Source organism: Brachycentrus maculatus, unplaced genomic scaffold (assembly GCF_059751285.1).
Source record: "Brachycentrus maculatus isolate JH-2025_06_01 unplaced genomic scaffold, ASM5975128v1 h1tg000138l, whole genome shotgun sequence".
Taxonomy (NCBI): Eukaryota; Metazoa; Arthropoda; class Insecta; order Trichoptera; family Brachycentridae; genus Brachycentrus; species Brachycentrus maculatus.
The window spans coordinates 183,904-203,605 of record NW_028280891.1 but is presented as its reverse complement, the minus strand read 5'-3'; the positions used below and the strand labels follow the sequence as shown (position 1 = coordinate 203,605).

At 35.9% G+C, this 19,702-nt stretch overlaps 1 protein-coding gene across 5 annotated transcripts in view; it reads right to left on the bottom strand.

The window, feature by feature from the left end:
- Positions 1-19,702, bottom strand: part of LOC148309142 (uncharacterized) — a 147,994-nt gene that overhangs the window by 107,516 nt on the left and 20,776 nt on the right. For 4 of the 5 annotated variants that reach the window (XM_088260555.1, XM_088260556.1, XM_088260557.1 and 1 more), the window contains exons 5-8: positions 19,551-19,667; positions 14,746-14,972; positions 11,590-11,776; positions 3,416-6,401 (exon numbers count right to left, since the gene is read on the bottom strand). In XM_088260555.1, the coding sequence (XP_088116681.1) occupies positions 3,416-6,401; positions 11,590-11,776; positions 14,746-14,972; positions 19,551-19,667 (3,517 nt within the window). The remainder of the gene's footprint in view (positions 1-3,415; positions 6,402-11,589; positions 11,777-14,745; positions 14,973-19,550; positions 19,668-19,702) is intronic. The other variant, XM_088260559.1, reaches the window with a different exon arrangement.

The following is a 19,702-nucleotide window of genomic DNA, read 5'->3' as shown; positions in this document are numbered from 1 at the left end:
AACATCGACGTATTTTTGTAAATAATATAAACAAGAATATTTCTTTACAATATTTTGAGTGTGTCAAAATGCTTGTTCACAAATCTGGATTATCTCCAATTATAGGAGTTATTTTTCATATTATTTTTTGGCATCTCAACATACATGAAAAAGAATATGAATGACTAGAATTTCATATATTTCTTCGTCTGTGTTGAGATAAAAAATTATATAAAGAATATTTCTTTTGAAAGAAAAGAGACGAAAATAACGACCAACAAAATTCATTTAACCTTCAGAGGCTTGTCTGCAGGTAGGATAAGGAAGATAAAATGTAAAAAAAATGCACCACAAATACCAGGACCAACTGAAAATAAATCTATATTGAATTGCTTTCGCCATTGGCGGGAATCGAACCCGTGACGCTAGTTTCGCAGGCGAACATCTACCCAACTACGCTACGGTGCCTCTTATTTAAAAATATATTTTTAGAGAATTTGTTGAATACTCGTTTCGGGTAAGTGTTATATAAGGTACCTGCAAATTTGACGTCAATTCCTTATATCTTTATATGTATGTATATACATATTTTGTCCGCCTCCGTAGTGTAATGGTCAGCACTCTTGGCTACCGTTCTGGAGGTCCCGGGTTCAATTCCCAGGGGGGGTCAAATAAATATATGTGAATTTTTCACTGAAACATTTATTCAATATTACCCTGGACTGGTACCTGAAGCGGAGGGCTGATCACCTTTCCTTCATGTGCAAACGATCAAGATGACACTGCGTTTATATGAAGCAGTGCCCTATGCACCAATGGGGTGCGGATAAGGGTTTTATTATATTATATACAACAAATATGAGAGTTAACCTCAATATTAAAGGTTTCCAACCATTCAAACCTCAATCTAAGAAATCATTTTCAAATACAATAAAAATGTACCTATTTGAATCGTATCCAATGTTAAGAGTTTCAAAAGTCACTTTAACACACAACTTTAAAAAACCACAAACACATACACTAGCACAAATTTTTAAATTATGACACCTATGATTTTAAAAATAAATGCGCAAAAATGACCGTTCGATTATAAGTCCGACGTACAATTAAGCGGTCGCACTTAACACTGGATACAAGATTCCCGAAATTTGCGTCTTCCAGTTCAAAACGCGCGCACATCTCGGCGGTACCGACCAGGAAAATGCTCCTAACGAACAATGTTAGGAAAAGCCAATCTCGAAGAATTGCGCCGGAGATGTGGTGAGCGAAATTAGGCTCTAATCGATCAGGAAATAGGAATCATCTCGGAGTCGAGGGGATTAAGTCGCGGCCGCCCGTTGCGTCACGGTAATCCTTGGTCGGCGGCCAAAGAGTGAGGGAAACGTTAGGGAAATTATCTCGATTGCTCAATTAGCGCGAGTTGAAATAAACAGTGTCTGATCAATTAAACAGCATCTTGCTTCAAAATAACTGGGTCATTCACTTGATAAACTCGCATTTTCTTCACTAGCCTTCAGTTCTCCACAGCTAGATCAATCCTCTTCGAATCATGTTATCTTTCTGCAGCATCCAATATTTTTTTGGTCTTCTTCTAGATATCTTTCGAGGAAGACCCATTTCTATTGCTTAGTTTAATTTAATTTAATTTAATCCAATAATTTAATTTAATTTAGTTTAATTTAATTTAATTTAATTTGTCCGCCTCCGTAGTGTAATGGTCAGCACGCTCGGCTACCGTTCTGGAGGTTTCGGGTTCGATTCCCAAGGGGGGTAAAATAAATATAAGTGATTTTTTCACTGTAATATTTATTAAATATTACCCTGGACTGGTACCAGAAACGGAAGGCTGATCACCTTTCCTTCATGTGTAAACGATCAAGATAACACTGCGTTTATATGACGCAGTGCCCTATGCACCGTTGGGTGCGGATAAGGGTTTTTTTTTAAATTTAATATCATAATTCAACAAAAATTATATGATTTATTACTTCGGACACTGGTTAATTCATCCTTCGGATGAGATGTCAATTTAAAAGTGTCTCAATTTGATAAGAAATACTATTCTTCACTTTTTTTAAATAAATAGCGTCAGATCAACTAAACAGGCCTCTTCCATATCCTTTCATTTTTTGATAATATTAACATTATTATCATATCGGAAACTGGATTATTCACCCTTCGGATGAAATGTCAATTTTAAAGGGGTCTCAAGTTGATACGAGACATGTATCATTGTTTCTTTTTTTATGAAAAAATCTTCTTTCATAAAAAAGAAAGAATGATGTCTGAGCATCCAGAGCTTACAACTTGGCATTTGTCCAGTTTAAGTGATCACTTTATACACGTGTAACATTCACCATTCTAACCATGATTGATAACCAAGTTTTGGAAGTTGTACACATATTCTTCAACTGATATTTTCTTTCACATGCGAGTTCTCGACAGCATTTATGGTTGAGTTTAGTGAGTTTTTATTGCCATTAAAATTATAATAAAAATACTATTATGTTTTGAAATACTTGGTGTTCTGATCCACTCACATTTTTATTAACCAACTAGTTTCGGCAATAACCTGTTGACATCTTCAGGGTTTATTTTTAGTAATAAATAAACCCTGAAGAGGGCAACAGGTTGTTGCCGAAACTAGTTGGTTAATAAAAATGTGAGTGGATCAGAACACAAAGTATGTTTTATTTCTCGAAATAATATACCATTATTTATTTAAATCTAGTAAAACACGTATTTCGATTAATTCAGCTTCATTATCAAATACAGTATACGGTTTATACGGTGTTTGATACATTCGTACAAAGGGAGAGGCCTTTATTCAATACTGGATACAAGAAGAAGGCTGAAGTAAGTAAAGATAACGAAACGTTAAAAAATATTGCGACGGGTTGCAGTCTGAAAGACTAATGGGGGGTTGATCGACTCTATACGATTGGTTTGAAAATGAACTTACAACTGTTGGGATCAAACTGTATGACAGAAAACTAAGAAAATGTAATAAGAGGATTGAAAAATAAGCATTAGAGATTTTTACAGAATAGTTTTATAAATCAAGTCATAAAATGAGTTACACAAAGTACTTGTACTATTCCAGTTACAAAATTCCACATTATAAATTTGATGAAATATCTGAAAGAGGGACGAGAGGGAGGAAAAGGTGAAAAGGGAAACATCAAAGCTCAAGTCAAAGACAAATGGTATAAAACTAGGGACACACCACGATATATGCAAATGTCGAATTACAATGTAAGCGATCTTTATAATGACGAGTAGAACATATCGAAATCCTCAAATTCATCATTAACCAATTTAGATAAACGATAAATATATGAGCGTTGTTTAGAGTTTGTTCTGCTCGTATAACTGATAAAGTGGGATAACAAAGTTATGGAAAAATGACGGTCAATAAGTTTAAAAATTAGCTTACCGAAACCTTGTTGTTGGAGCCAGGGCTATGCGCGTGGTACCCAGAAGCGGCCATCGGGAGGTAGATGTTGCCTCCGCTGACCGAAGAGTCGTTAGTCCCGCAGCGCTGGCGCTCTCTGGGGCTAGGTCCACCGGTGCTCGACGTGGTGGACGATATGCTGAGCTGGTCCGGCTCCCGGACCCTGCCCGACTGGTAGCTCGAGCACAGCTCCTCCGAGTGGTAGCTGCCGTCCATCAGCTGGGACTTGTAGGGATAATGCCCGCCATCCGACCCGCTGCGAACACACAAGGCACTGCCACCCTTAGCAAGCGAGGGACATTCACAAATGGGAGGCACATTCAAATACAAAGGATCCGGGTTTGTTTCATCCCCTTCGTCAGCGGAATCGCTTTTGGGGATAAAGGAAGGACTGATGGCATATTCATCGGGCAACGAGTAAAAAGACATAAAAGATAAAGTCGATTCTCTACGATTTGGTAAAGTATACGAGCTTCGGATCGCGTCTTCTCCAACGGGTATTGCGTGAGAACTGGGAACATCGTATATTTGCTCAGATGCCGAATAGAAAGAAGCGTTTGAAATTGATGAAAATCGTCTGTTTTTATTTAAGTTTTCAGGCTGAGAATCGTCGGTGTCGTCAACAAGAAAAACAACAGATTTTCGTGGACGTTCCATCGGATCGTCGACACATTTTGAAGGTGATTGGACCTCGTCATATACTGTATCCGGTTGATCGTTTAATGGAGTGTTGAAAACGATATTAAAAGCGTCAGAAACTGACTTGGGTTTTGACTTCGCGGGCATAGTTAAGAACTGCTTGTCAGTTTTGCAAGTCTGAAGATCCGGGAAAGATACCGAGTGCGTTAGTCTCGAATACGAAGCACTTTGAAATTTATCCTTTTTCTTGGTGTGGTGGGATTCGCAACACGAATCCTCGCAATAGCAGGTAAATCCACTATTTGTCAAGTCGGTTTCTTTGGTTCGGAAGGATGAAGAGTCACTAGTCGTGGAATCATAATCTGTATTCCGGTTACTGTTTTCGTCGAAGCTGGTGGCAGAGTCGCGACTCGGTCGAGGCTTCGCAACACTCGCGGGTTTTTGTTTGGAAATGTAAACATAACCATCATCGACCGGAGTATCGTAGACGGCTCTTCTTGACCCTATGATGTGACCAGAATTTCTTCGGCCTTGGGGTGTGAAACTCAATCTGCTTTCGGAATTAGTTTTCGAATTGTCTGTAACGTACGCCATGTTTTGGTATAGTGGTTCGTTCGATCCGTTAATCTGTCGCAGGGTCGATAAGATTCCCGGGGTAGTCCCCGATGAATCGGAAGCATTTTGCGAAAATTGCAACACTTTGTCCATCGGTAAATAAAAATTAGCCGGTGCATCGTAACTAGACCTGACCGACGAAGAGTCGGTTATATAAGAATCTACACTTGATCTTTGAGATTGAGACTTCGCTTCCACGCTTCTTAAGGAAGGCGAATCCGTAGATTTCTTTCTAGTCGATGAAGGAGAACTGTCAATACTAAACTCGTCAAAGTCGTGCAATTTGCGAATATTCGGATTTGAAATACGCCGTTTCTTTAAAGAAATTGAAAATTTATCGCTTTTACAACTTCTGCTGGAATTAGTATTACACAAGCTAACGGATCTGCTGGAGTTTGAGTCGGACATTTTTGGAGATAGACGTTTTGGGATGACGATACCTTTAGGGCGAGGAGGAGGTATCGGCTTACTTCCTTCGTCGCGCCTAAACGTTAGTAATTCTTCTAACGACTCTTCGGATGACTGAGGCTGGATCACAATATCGTCGCTTGAATTTCCATCTGCGGTTTTATCTGGTTCTTTTTTTGGTTCAGCGAAAACAGTACTACTTTCCCGGAATACTTCGATAGGTTTAAATGTTGTCTCTCGTATACTAGCGTGTATTGGACTTTCCAGAATTTCTTTCGATGGAGCACGTACATTATTGGGAGGGTAATTACTGAAATCGAATGGTTCATATGGGTGATTGTCTATACTTTTGTCAATATTCATATTTTTGTAAGAGTTCGCTCTCGTTGTGAAATCCAGCATGGCGTAATACAAAGGATTCGTCGGTTTGACTCCTACGTGATTTCGTTTTGCAGCGAGCTGTACATTCGAGTAATTTGCTTCGGAATTTTTGAACTCTTCTTGTTCCGTTGTCCAATTCCTGAGAGTTCTGTTGGAATGCGTCAAACGCAGAGGTTTTCTATCAATTTTTCCTTCATTGACCGACTGACTTTTTTGAGGAAGCGAGACAGTTCCTGTCGGTTTATCCAAGTGGTGGAATTCGAATGAAGCTCTCGCAGACTCGATCGGCGAACCAACCAGATCTTTCCTGACGACAGATTCTTCTAATCCATCTTGTTCGGTGCCGAAGATTCGTTCGTCCGCATCTTCGTAGACGTCATCATCCGAGAGGTTCGAGTTTTTCATCAACTCCAACAAGTCTTTAACGCTTCCACAGTGGGAATAGATAGGATTGGAGACGGATTTAAAAGACGGAGATGAACTATCGCTATCAGAGTCGGCGAAATATTCCGAAGTTTCGGTAATATTTGGTAGGGATGTCCCATTTTGGCGAGATTGATTTTTTTTGGAACGAGAAAAAGATTTCGACACATTGAGTTGCGATTCGTGAATGACGACTGCGTTAGGAGCTTCGATTGGTAAGGAAGATTTCCTTTTGAAAAACCTACTTTTACCGACACGTAAAGTTGAATTATTCGAAACAGATCGAGATGAGACGAGGTTTTCTTCACCTTTTTGAACAGGCTCCGAACTTTTATAATATCCTATGGAATTAGAGCTCATGACTGACGCTGAACTAGATTTATTCTTTAAGCCAAAGCAGTTTGATGAAAGCAAAAGCATGTATCTCGATTTGGAAAATGAATCGTATTTTTGAGGTGATTGTGAAATAGGAAATTTGTTTGGTGGATCGGAACTCGACTTCCTGCAAAATATTACAATCACTCTCTCAATGGTTTACATTATTACCAACAAAAACAATCGGATTTCCAATAAAACAAAACAAACAAAACACAAAGCAAAACAATAAAAACACAAATCAACATAAAAATTTAAAAAGGGATATGTATATTCACAACATTTTTGAGCGTGACTAAATACTTAAATTAGTAGATTTATATTATCCACTGACACTTCGTGATGGAATTGCATTTTTTATTTATTATTAGATTAAAACCAATATTTTTAGCTTTTCCACTTTTTTATTTGACCAGCGACCGGGTTTCGTCGTTACCGACATCATCAGACTGGTCTGATGATGTCGGTAATGACGAAACCCGGTCGCTGGTCAAATAAAAAAGTGGAAAAGCTAAAAATATTGGTTTTAATCTAATAATAAGTTAAAAAAAAAAAAAACTTAAATTAGTGAAAAATCTGGGTTTTTTCCATTTAAGAAGTTATTTTTACTGTTTTTGACTTCTCAACATAGAAGAGATGAGATGATGCATACATCCAAATAAAAGTCTCTGCTAAATAAAACCTTTTCAATCCAACATAGATGGCTATTCCGAACTCATATGTACTGTATGATAAGAGAGATCATATAATATATCTAGGAGTTCCAAAAATTTAAATAGTGTGGTTGTCAACCACGGGTATAGAATGGTGAATGTTGCACGTGTGAAAAGTGATCAAATCATAAGCCCAGACTTCTATATTCGTCTTCATCTAACATATGTTGAGATGTCAAAAAAAGGGAATGTATAATTTAAACGACATTGTTTATAATGCATGTTTTGATTAATATCAAACGTTACCAACATGGGGATTACCAGAATAAATGGTATAGGCAAAACGAACTTCAAAGACACGTAAATCTTTAGGGTGAGATGTAAACTTCGCTACTACCCTTGTAAGAACGCTTTCAGAATGAAAAGCGGTCTTCATTAAAACGGTAAACTTCCTCGAAACAGAAAGGTGTTAAAACTGTCGCAAAACTAATGAGATTCCGCTAACGAGGGTACTACACATTCGGGAAGACCTTACAAAGTGACTAGATCTTAATTATTCGGAAAAGAGTTTGTGCAAACGAATTAGACATCGCGTTAAGATGAATACGACCCCTCAAAGGTAACCCCTTCATACTGCCCGAAATTAGGAAAAAATATTTTAAAAATGTCATATATGTGAGCAGTTCGGTGTATGAATGATTTTTCTGAAGAAATTCACAATGATTTATTTATTTTATTTTGTTTCTTATTTTATAATTATTCCTGGATATAATTATTTTTCTTTATCAGATTTTCACGTATTTTTAAATTAAAATAATTAGATTCCTAACATATAGTAAAATATTGTATGCCCATACACTGGTTGCCATTGTGAGTTGGTTTATGTTTTAGCCATGCTTTAAGTTCCTTTCCAAGGCGAAACAGCTATCACGATCAATAAATCTTTGCTGAGCTAGTCAATAGTGCTGATTCATAGCGAATCAATGATTTTTACGAAATATTATTTTACGAATCAATATTTTAATTAACCTAACATCCAAGTTATCTTATTTTTTGCCATCTCAACGTAGATGTAGAAGAATATGGAAGTCTGGGCATTTACGGGGCTTACGATGTCAAAAAATAATACAAAAAATAACTCCTTTAATTGGAGATAATACAGATTTGTGAAAAATTATTTGGACACACTTAAAATGTTCCAACTATAGCTGATAGATTCCCACTAAGGTGTTACAACTTATTGAGATTTTCGAACTATGGTATATATTCTAGCATTTTGTGTAACGGTTATTGCGTTTAGCTACCGTACTGGATGCCCTGGGTTCGATCCTATGGAGAGCCAAAATAAACGGTTTTCCATTTACATATTAAAATTACGTAGAATATTTAATATTAACCTGGACTGGTACCTGAAGCGTAAGATTGATCACCCCGCCTTCAATAGAAGGGCACTGCGTCGTATAACATCACGTCTATACGACGCAGTGCCCTTCTTGAATGTTTTTGGCAGATACTTTGTGCCACATTTTATAAAACTTTCTAAAATAAAACTAAAACATTGATATGTACATATCCATTCCCGAAGAGACAAGGTTCTTGCCGAAACCGGTTGGAGAGTACCAAAAATAAAAGTAGTTTAAAACAATGTTTAACTTTTATTTTATAAAAACATTTAAGCAACTGAAAATTTTAGTAGTTTATTTTAATGACAGTAATTTTTCTTCCTGAAAAAAAAAATAATATATGTATCTTTCAGTGGGTGAATTTGAATGACGAATGACGTGCATTTTAAGGGTGGCAGGACGATCACCATTCATTTGCAGTGCAATGTTTAAAATAAATACGTAAAGTATACAGGATAGAATGTAAAGGTATAGAAGAGCAACCCGGTGTGAGCATATGTACTAAAACCAGACAATGTTTTCCTTTCAATGCATTTATCGTCCCAGGGTCGCCTCAAAGGGAATTCACCCTCAAACGGCGCGGCATAAGAACCCTTAGCCGCGGCTGAAAGAACTGCCTTCGTAATTTTTATTTCATAACGTTAAAAACAGGGCGCTTTTGCCGCCTCATTTCGGTGACATCGAGATATATTTACGTGCGCATATTTAGCGGTCACGTCAGCAGAGGAAGACCGAAGAAATCTTGGCATTATCGAGTATTTCAAATAATTGAATGTAGTCAGACCAAGAGTCGGAATAATCGGCGGGTATAAATGAGGAGATGCACGATCGAGGAAGAGACGAAGATTGTTTGAAAATACAGATTGGCCTTGTAAATTTGTTTTACCGTTCTTTCATCGCTCATTCCATTCACATGCCCAAACCATCTTATTTTATTTTTATCGTAATGCTTAATATCAGCCTTGCATTGTTTCCTTATTTCATTTTGTTTACTTGTTAACTGGAGGGCTGATAACCTTTCGTTCATGTGTTAACGATCGAGATAACACTACGTTTATATGATGCAGTGCCCTATGCACCATTGAGGTGCGGATAAGGGTTAGAAGAATTTGTTTACTATATGTGTACATACCATTTAAATACATATACTGTATACATTCATTTAAAAAATTATAAACATAATCAACTTTTTTTGCAGAGACCCTTTTCACAAAGCCACCTTGTGTGTCTTGTGGGGGGAGTTCTTTTTAAATAGGTTTTTTTTGTTTTAAACTATTTCAACCTAATATAATAAACACATTAAAAAAATTATAATATCTATCATAGATTGTTTTGCCGCATGTTTGTATGAGAGACTGCAATATAAATGCATCCAGATTAATACAAGACTTTTATTTGCTACAACTAATTTCAGTATAATAATTTTATTATTTACATACAGATCTTAAACTTCTGTCGGATTTGGTAAATACGTCACCTCGCAAAATTTGTATCTCCTAACGTTCGTGAATGTTCAAAGGGTAAAAGATTTATAAAGAAAGGCGCCCGGAAGGACCCCCTACCAGCACTTGAGGGTTGAAGTACCTACCCAGCAGTGATCTCATTTGGCCGCCGCAGTCAAAGGGTTAACAGCTGTGTACTGTTAACCCCTTAATTACGAGGTGCCATCTCATCTATCCCGTTTTGCGAAAGATCAGAGTCGCAAGAACACATGTCTTTTAAAGTGAAAATAAATTGATGTATGTAAGCATTCCAAAAAATTAGCAGCGCACAACCTATGTCGTTATTTAAGGGTGTAGTCTCAATAACACGTTCAGTACGCGACCGGCTGCGCGAGAAGCCACACGTGTAGTCCGCGCACATGTTTTTTAGAATACATAATGGAATGTGAATTTTTAAGGAAAATAAATTGAATTATTTATGGATCTGGCGTTTAATTTGTAGAACTCCATTTTAATTTATGTATTAAACGTTAAATCAAACACAGAGAAGAGCTGAGTCTCTTTTGTTGGAGAGGCAACTAGGAAAAGATATTTTATAAGTAGAAATATCTACTTAACCCTTTGAGGACAGAATACAAAATATTTTACTTAACACATTTTTATTTCTAGAAATTATTTACAAATAAGTGTATACAGCAACTGAAAATTTACTAAAAATTGTGCACACAGATTGATACAATATTTATCACTCAACAAAATTAAACATACACATTGTGTGCCTGGTGGTTACTAACAAAGACCATGTTTTATAAAGTATAAATAAAAGCATTTATTCTTGAAAATATGAGGTAATATATAACACTACTTATTTTTAGTATAATTATGACTATAACTTGTCATTTTGTTTATTTCGTTCAATAACCTTACAAAATTGATAAACTAAGATACAGATAACCAATAAATATCCCGACATGTGCACATCGCCGCAATAAATAGTCTGAAATAAGACAATGATACCAACATGAAATCTATACAAGGACTATTTCTGTAACATAGGCAATACATATTGCACTATGGTTTTAACTAGAAACCTGTAAGCACTTAGACATTTTATTTTAAATTTGTGGTTAGCAGCAGTAACCAGTTGTCCCGAAAGGGTTAATGAATCGAGAGAATATTTTTTTGTTTATTTTATGTAACTGCAGACAGTTGGTAGAATTCCATATTGAATTGTTGGGTAATATATCCAAAATAAAACAAGGTTTGTTGGATTGAATTCTACATTTATTTATGTATATGTTAATACGTGACGCGTTTCGTCTTCTTAGGACATTATCAAACACCATAAAACGCGTCACGTATTAACATATCGTAGGCATACAAGAGAAAGTGACCAAGTGCATTGTTTTACAAAAACGTGATCATTGCCTATTTGATATCTTACTAGCTTAATATTGCCCTGAAAAAATCCCAAAGGATTATAAACTTGGAAGTATAATATATTGACTAGTTAAAAATGACTAACTGCATTGGTGTTTATTTTCTTGCCAAGCAATAGTGACTTAAATGGCCCTCCTGAACATTTTACGTTTTGGTAGTTGGTCACTTTCTCCTGTAAGACTACGATATGTAACATCAACAGAAGTTCGTTATTATTTATTTATTTTATTTTTATTTCAAACCCGAGGTGAAGTGCGCGATATACAAAAATAAATTAAGAATTCAATCCAACAAACCTTGTTTTATTTTGGATATAAGTATTACCCAACAAGAATATTTTTTGGCATATAAGCAAAAATAAAATGAGCAGTTCTCACATGGATATGTTGGAGGTGGCCGACACCCTGCGCTCGTCCTCGGGCCGGCGCTCCCAGACGGCGTGCGGGGCGCGCGGGGCGCGCGCGGGCCCCGGGGGGCGCACGTTGTCGTAGGGGCTGTCCCCCGCCACGGGGATGGGCGGCAGCTCCTCGCCGGAGCTGTCTGCGCCGTTGCTCGAGCGGTACTCTGGGGGACAAGTGCCAACCGGCAGTTATGACAACTAGTCTAATGGGTAAAGGCAACTAGCCGTAACTCAAGTTGCGGCTGTTTGGCTTGACACGGCTTAAAGCTGGCCTCGATCATATCGCTCACTCCTTTCAAAAACGTCATAAATAAAAAAAAAAGATTTTTAAGGAGAACGTTTTTAAAGTTTAAAAATATAACACAATGTATTAAAAATAAATATCAAGCCACTTATTGAACTTTTTACTGTGCAACAGATCTTTTTAGGTAAAACCTGAAGGTTTTATCTCCATTTGAAAAATATTTAGTTAGTTTAAAAAAATGATTAAACAATACCTTTTCTTCAAAATGCGAAAACAACATTTTCTGCCCTGTAGCGGGTAAATATTCAGTTAAAAATATGCCGCTTTTATTTATTGACTTGGCGTTTAATTTGTAGAACTCCATTTTAATTTATGTATTAATTTTAAATCAAACACAGATTTTTTGAGTCTACTAAGTTGTATTTTATTAACAAAAAACACATAAAAAATTATATTGTGACAATTGTTTCGCCTTGTTAGGGCATTATCAAACGAATGTTAATAAAATACAACTTAGTAGACAAAAAATCTGTGTTTGATTTAAAATTAATACATAAATATGCCGCTTTTGCTGGGATATAGTACATTTTCTGGGCATTCCGAAAACATACACAACTAAAAATTTACGATTTTTGATTTATGACGTTCTTGAAAGGAGTGAGCGATATGCAATCACATACACTGGATTCTTCTACACATTTAACAAGAGTCTTCTTGCTTACTTTTTAATTTGTTTTTTTTTTAATGAATACTCCTTAAATGTTAGTTTGTAATGTACAGTATCTACTCAATGAATTAGGGCCACCCATTATTTTTTTGAATACTCTGAAATCTTTTGGATTATTATATTTATTTTACATAAATACTTTAAGTTTTCTATTGACATCTAATATCATGTATATTACCTTCAATAATATGTAAAATATACCTGGATTATTTCAGCCTTTACAAAATTTCAAACCCTTTTTCTGAGAAAGGTCCCTAATTAGCACAGGTAGACAGATAGTTGAAAGTTCAAAAAATAGTCCTATCTCATTTATTAGTGAAGTTTCTTGAGTTTTGGTTGTTGTTTTGTTCAGAGAGGTTATATAGTTATCGTGTCTTGTGAAAAAAACTTAATTTTTAATTTTAGTTCATAAAGTATATTTTTTTTTGTAAACACAAGTGTTTTTTTTGAAAAGGACAAAATGGGAAAAAGTAAAGACATTTCTGAGGACAAAAAGTCTAGTGTTATAGTGCTACTGAAATTAGGAATACTATCTAATAGAGAAATTTCAAAAAAAGAAAACGTTTCTCGTCAAACAGTGGACAGAATTTCAAAATCAATAAAAAATCAGTCACCCGCCACCAGCAATCGGCGAAAGAACTGTCGTAGGATTAGAAAAACAACACCGAGGACTGATCTAAAAATCGTTCAAAGTGCCTTAGAAAACCGTAGTGCATCAGCAAAAACATTAAAAATAAAATTGGAAGAAGAGGGTATAAATATATCGGTATCAACACTGAGGCGACGTCTTTACGAAGTAAATCTGAAATGCAGGCGCCCTGTAAAAGTACCAAAATTGACACCACGAATGAAAGCGGATCGAATAAAATGGGCCAGGCTACATCGAAATTACTCGGTAGATGATTGGAAAAAGGTATTTATTTAAATTGAATTTTCAACATATCATTTTAGTAAATAAACTTATATATTTGAATTAAACTTAAATTTTCATTATTTTTCAGGTCATCTTTAGTGATGAGTGCCGGTTAGAAGCCGTGACAGAGAGCCGTCGATTCGTCAGAAGAACACCAATGGAACGTTACAATGAGGCCTGTGTGGTAAAAGTTATCAAACAACCCCCTGCAACAATGATATGGTCATGTATTATTAACAATTTACCTGGGCCGTTGTTTTTCGTGGAAGGAACAATGAACCAAAATTCCTATAAGCAGGTCCTCGAACGAATTTTATTGCCCTTCAACCATACACTCGACTCAACAGAAGGTCCATACACCTTCATGCAGGATGGGGCACCTTGCCACCGGGTTAAATCAATAATAAAATTTTTGTCTAACAAAAATCTGCCTTTGCTCCCCTGGCCTGGAAATTCTCCGGACCTTAATCCTATAGAAAACGTATGGAGCATGTTAAAAAATAAGGTATACTCATTTCTAAATCCGACAGTAGACTGTCTAAAAAAAATATTCAAAAAATTTGGTCAGAAGACGAAGAAATAAAAAACGTGATAAAACAGTGCATTTTAAGTATGCCAAAAAGAATTGAGGCAGTTATTTCTGCCAAAGGTGGAAATACTATATACTAACTATATTTATATGAAAATATATGCATAATTTAAGCGTAATAAAGTGTTCATGTGTAAATAAAATTCAATGTTGTTTTATTCAAGGTTTTCTCTGAGTTATTCCTGTTTGAATTGAGAAATTGCGCTAAATTCTGCGTGGCCCTAATTCATTGAGTAGATACTGTATATATTAATTATTGAATAAATTGAATTGAATTTTGCTCTTTTTATTATACAAATAACAGATTTACAAACTTGTATTTATTTAGATTGGCAGTGACAGGTATATTGAAAGCTTTTAAATGTAAATTCACAGTAAAATCGGGACACAATTTTATGTTGTTTCATATTTTCAATAAAATTCGCAACTTAGTTTAAAAAAAATTGCTTAGCAAGAGCAGATCTGTCAGGAAGCCTAGATGCTTCTGTATCAGATCTGGGCATGCGGTGGGACAGCTTTCAATATCTGAAATAATATTGAAACATTAAAAAAAAAAAAAAAAAAAAAAATCAAATAAATCAATCGTATGAGATAGTGATCAAAGAAGATTGTAAGGATTCAATATAAGGTGAGGTGAGTTGAGTAGAGATGTTGCCTTACTGTTGATGAGCGCCACGATGTCGTGCGTGGCGCGCTCGGGGAACTGCGCGAGAACGTCGAGCACGGTGGCGCCGCGCGGGTCGCGCGCGCGCGCGTCCGCGCCGCCCGCCAGCAGCGCGCGCGCCGCGGCCGCCTTGCCGCACAGCGCCGCCTCGTGCAGCGCCGTGCCGGCCGGCGTGCGCGCGCCCACCGAGTGCCCGGCCGCCAGCAGCACGTTCACCACGGCCCTGGAAACATTACGCACTCAGATGGTGGCCATGAATGTTCGGTGGATTGAGACATTTCGCTTGGTGGTTTCTAATCTAATGTTGGTATTTTTTATTATTTTAAATACACAGAGATAATAGAACGCCACACCACTCTGTCTTTGCAAACATTCTTCGCCTCTTCCACGTTCGTGCATCTCCTCATACAAACCTGCCGATTATTACGACTCCTAACCTGACCACTTTCAAGTACTTGGCATACCTGATCGTGCCATGTTTTTCTCGGTCTTTCTCTGCTCCTTTTCCCAATAACATTCGCCTCATAAATTTGTTTTACCGTTCTTTCTTCACTCATTCGTTCTACATGTCCAAACCATCTCAACACACCTTTCTTAATTTTATCGATAATGCTTGTCTCAGCTTTGCATTCCTTCCTTATTTCACTATTCAAACATCTATTATACATCGTTTTGTCGCACATTCTTCTGAGAGATCGCATTTCGACCGCATTCAGTCTACTTTCATCCTTCTTTTGCCAACTCCATTTTCCACTTCCATACATTAGAGTTGGAACGAGGACTCCGTTTTATATATATATATATATATATATATATATATATATATATATATATATATATATATATATATATATAAACTTAATTAACATATTTTTTTGCAAAGACGCACCAAACCACCTTGTGTGTCTTGTAGGTGAAGTTCTTACTACATACGTTTTTTATTGTTTTTATCTATTTCAACTATATTAGGACAGGAACAATTACTCTCAATTGATAGTCGTCGTAAGGTTTGATAGTAAGTTAGTTAGTCTAATTTACTTTGCTATGATTATTTTACATTGTTTTTCTTTCTAAAGTAGGATAAGCACTGTTTTCGCGCCTGTATGGAACGCACGCCACTGGTGGTTAGTGCTTTCGACTACCACGCACGAGGTGGTATATGCGATTCCCAAAAGAGAGAAGGAAAAATACAAATTGATAATACTGTAAACTTGACTATGCATACTAATAAGATTTTTTTTTTAAATTCATTATGTATTGAAATGAACAAAAGAGTTAATAAAAATAAAATAATAAAAAACAGCTGAGTGTTATCTGAATAGAAATATCTCATTGATGGGACAACAGCCATTGTTCTCCGAGTCGGAATGGCGATTCTCTCAACGCATTGAAAAATGTAAATATTCTAATTTAATATAATATAATACAGTGGAGCTTCCTCCTATAAAGAGTAATTCGCTTAGCGCGTAAACAGATTGTGAAAAAAACCTCCCTTAAGGGTGTACTCTTAAATATACAAATTCAGTACGATGCCAGCTGCGCGAGAAGCGTCATGTATTGTCCGCGAACAATCTTCATTTATTTTTCATATTTTATTTTATCTTTTATAGGAATAACCCGCAAAGACTCTACTTTAAGAGGCTTGTCTGCAGGTAGGATAGTAAAGATAGGGAATTAATTACAGTTTTTAATACAAAACAAATATATAAATCCATTTTGACATTTTGTCTGTCTCAGTAGTGTAATGGTCAGCACGCTCGGCTACCGTACTAGAGGTCCCGGTTTCGATTTTCAGAGGGAGTGCAAAAGAAATGTATGTGAATTTTTTCTCTAACATATTATTTGATTATATTTTTTATATTTTTTTTAGTAAAGGGATAACCCGCAAAGCGTCTATTTTAGAGGCTTGTCTGCAGGTATGATAGTAAAGATAAGGAAGGTACATGAAAAATACATCACAAACATCCAGACCAATTGAACATAGATCTTTCTTGAATTTATTTCGCAATAGGTGGGAATCAAACCCGCGACGCCAGTTTCGCAGTCGAGCATCGACCCAACTACGCCAAGGCGCCTGTCGCGTGATGCCTGCCTTTAGAATACATATTGGAATTTGGCGAATAATTATATTTTTCTTTTTTTTTCGACTCCTTTCAATAACTCTTTTTTAACTTTTCAATTCAGCACTGAGATCGCTTACATAGTAAGGCGATATTCACATCGTGGTGCAACCCTAATTTCACATAATTTGTCTTCGACTTCTTTGATCTGATTTTTCCGTTTTCCCCTTTTCCTCCTTCCCGTCCCACTCCCAGGTATTTTAATTAAATTACAAATGTGAAATACTGTCACCGGAATGGTACAAATACCTGTTTTGTGTTAATAGTTAATTTTAATTAATGTATGTAACTGTTTTGAATTTCCTAATAAAATTCGATAAAATAACTCTTTTCTATTCAAAAATATATACTAATTTCGAATAAAAACTTAATTTTTCAATAGAAATCGGTGTTTTAAACGAAAAAAATCAATTACGCTAAATGTTACCCGGGTTTAAAGAAAATCAATCGCAGGCTATTCAATATTCCTCCTTAATTAAAATTCACGAACGTTATTCCAACCACAAACCTGAGACGCCTGTACCTTGATTCCGTTGCAATATTGACGCAAGCATGCTTAATGCATTTACAAACATACAATCTCTGGCAAGTCAAAGTGCCCTTAGCTTCATAAATTCCCCAACCTACGTCGGGAATCCATCACCCTATGCCAGGAGTCGGGAACCTCGTGGACCAAAAGAGCCAAACGTGAGTAGCAAACAGGTTTGGAAATTTTTGGGGAGCCAATTTTATATTATTGTCTGACATCTCAACATAGATTATTTTATTCCCAACATTTTTAGGTATGTATGTCCAAATCTTTGACAATTGAATTTTAGTTTATTTAACAAAGTTCCACAGTATTTTTTGACATTTTAACATAGATGAATAAGAATATGGAAGTCTGGGCAATGACGGTGCTAACTACCGTCATAGTCTGGTATAAGTGATCACTTTAACACGTGTAACATTTACCAATTATACCCATGATCATCACACTACTCAAATTCTTGGAAGTTCTATATACTATATAAGTATATGAACCAATTTCGAAACGTTGTTCTTGAATCACTAGAACTTCACTACAGACATCTGTCGAGTAGAAACTCTTTTATTAGTATGTGAGATTCGAATCCTGGATTATAATCACATACATGACAAACGCCAGAAAATATCATTTTCATTTTTATTATTTTAGCTTATAATGTTCTATATAATGAAACATTGTTTTTGAATCACTCTAATATCACTAGAGACATCTATTGGTGAGATGAAAAGAAGCTTTTTATGTTGAGATGTAAAAAAATAATATGATAAATAACTCCTATAATTGGAGATAATCTAGACTTGTGAACAAGTATTTGGACACACTCAAAATGTTGATAAGCCATTTTTAATAAATAATCATTCAATTGAATTTAATGAACGTTTAAAGGAGCCTACAGGTATTTTTAATATTATACTTTTTTGTGCAGATTTATACATCTAGAATAGATCTAAAAATATTAAAAAAAGATTTTGATAACGCCTTTTTCTATTAAAATAAAGTTTTTTTTTATATTTAAACGTACCTTTAACATACAATGATTTACGTATGTATTTTATTATGCATTTTAAATTTATTAAGTAAAGAAGACAGGATAAAATTAAAGCACAAATTTACAGGTTTTAATTTATTTTATGCACAGAATTATTTTTTAAAAAAATATTCTGTTAAAAATTTTATTTTAAATTTGACAAAAAAGATCCACACAAAGATGCTTAAATAGCCACATATGGCTCGCGAGACACACTTTGCCGACCCCTGCCCTATGCCGATATTGCAATCCAATTCTGCTGATTCCACCAATCAGGAGATTCCTGCTCTAAATGTCGTTAGCTGATTGGTCTCCGAATTTCGCTTGAACAATTTGGAAGAAGCACTTTTTACGACGTCAGATTTTGAAAATAATTAAAATAATTGAAAAAGATTCGGTCGCCGAAGGGTTGGAAAGTTTTGACGGAATTTTAATCGATCACATTTTTAATGGAAATCATTTTATGCTTATCAGTTATTTTCGCGTCTCATGCAGATGGAATTTTTTAATTGAAGTTTTAAAAAAAGTAATTAATATTCGATAACTTTTTATTTCGTTAATTTACTTACTTAATAAACTTGTATGGAAAATATACGTACGCCGGCAGGCCTAGCAATATCTTCTAACCAAAGAAATCAGACCGTTTAAAATAATCGAGGTTCATACCTTAAACAGTTGTTTGAAAATACTTGCATATAACACTATCCTTTTACAACTGTTCACAGAATATGGATTATCTCCAATTACAGGAGTTATTTTCATATTATTTTTTGACATCTCATCAAAGATGAATAAGAATATGGAAGTCTGAACATTAACGGGGCTGACGGCTAAGTAGTAGTGCGTTTATCAATAATGAGTAGAATTGGTGAATGTTTCACGTGTGTAAAGTGACGACCGTCATAGGCTGGTTTGAGTGCAAACCAGCCTATGACGGTCGTCAGCCCCGCAAATGCCCAGACTTCCATATTCTTCTTCATCTTTGATGAGATGTCAAAAAATAATGCTCTCCTTTTCATTCATCGTTCACTTGCCTCTTTATATAACCATACCACAAAGTTAACAATGCTTTTAATAAACTAAATATACTTCCAGATGATTCTTGAGTTTACAGTGGTAACTTACTTGTGTCCATTTCGGCTGGCTCTATGAAGCGGCGTGTGAGGAAATATGCCCCTCGGATGTCGGTAGGGTTCCAACAGCTCCGGATGCGTCCTGACCAGCAGTTCGACAGTCTCCAGCCTGGAGATGAAGAAAAGAAGTTTGAGAACATCCGG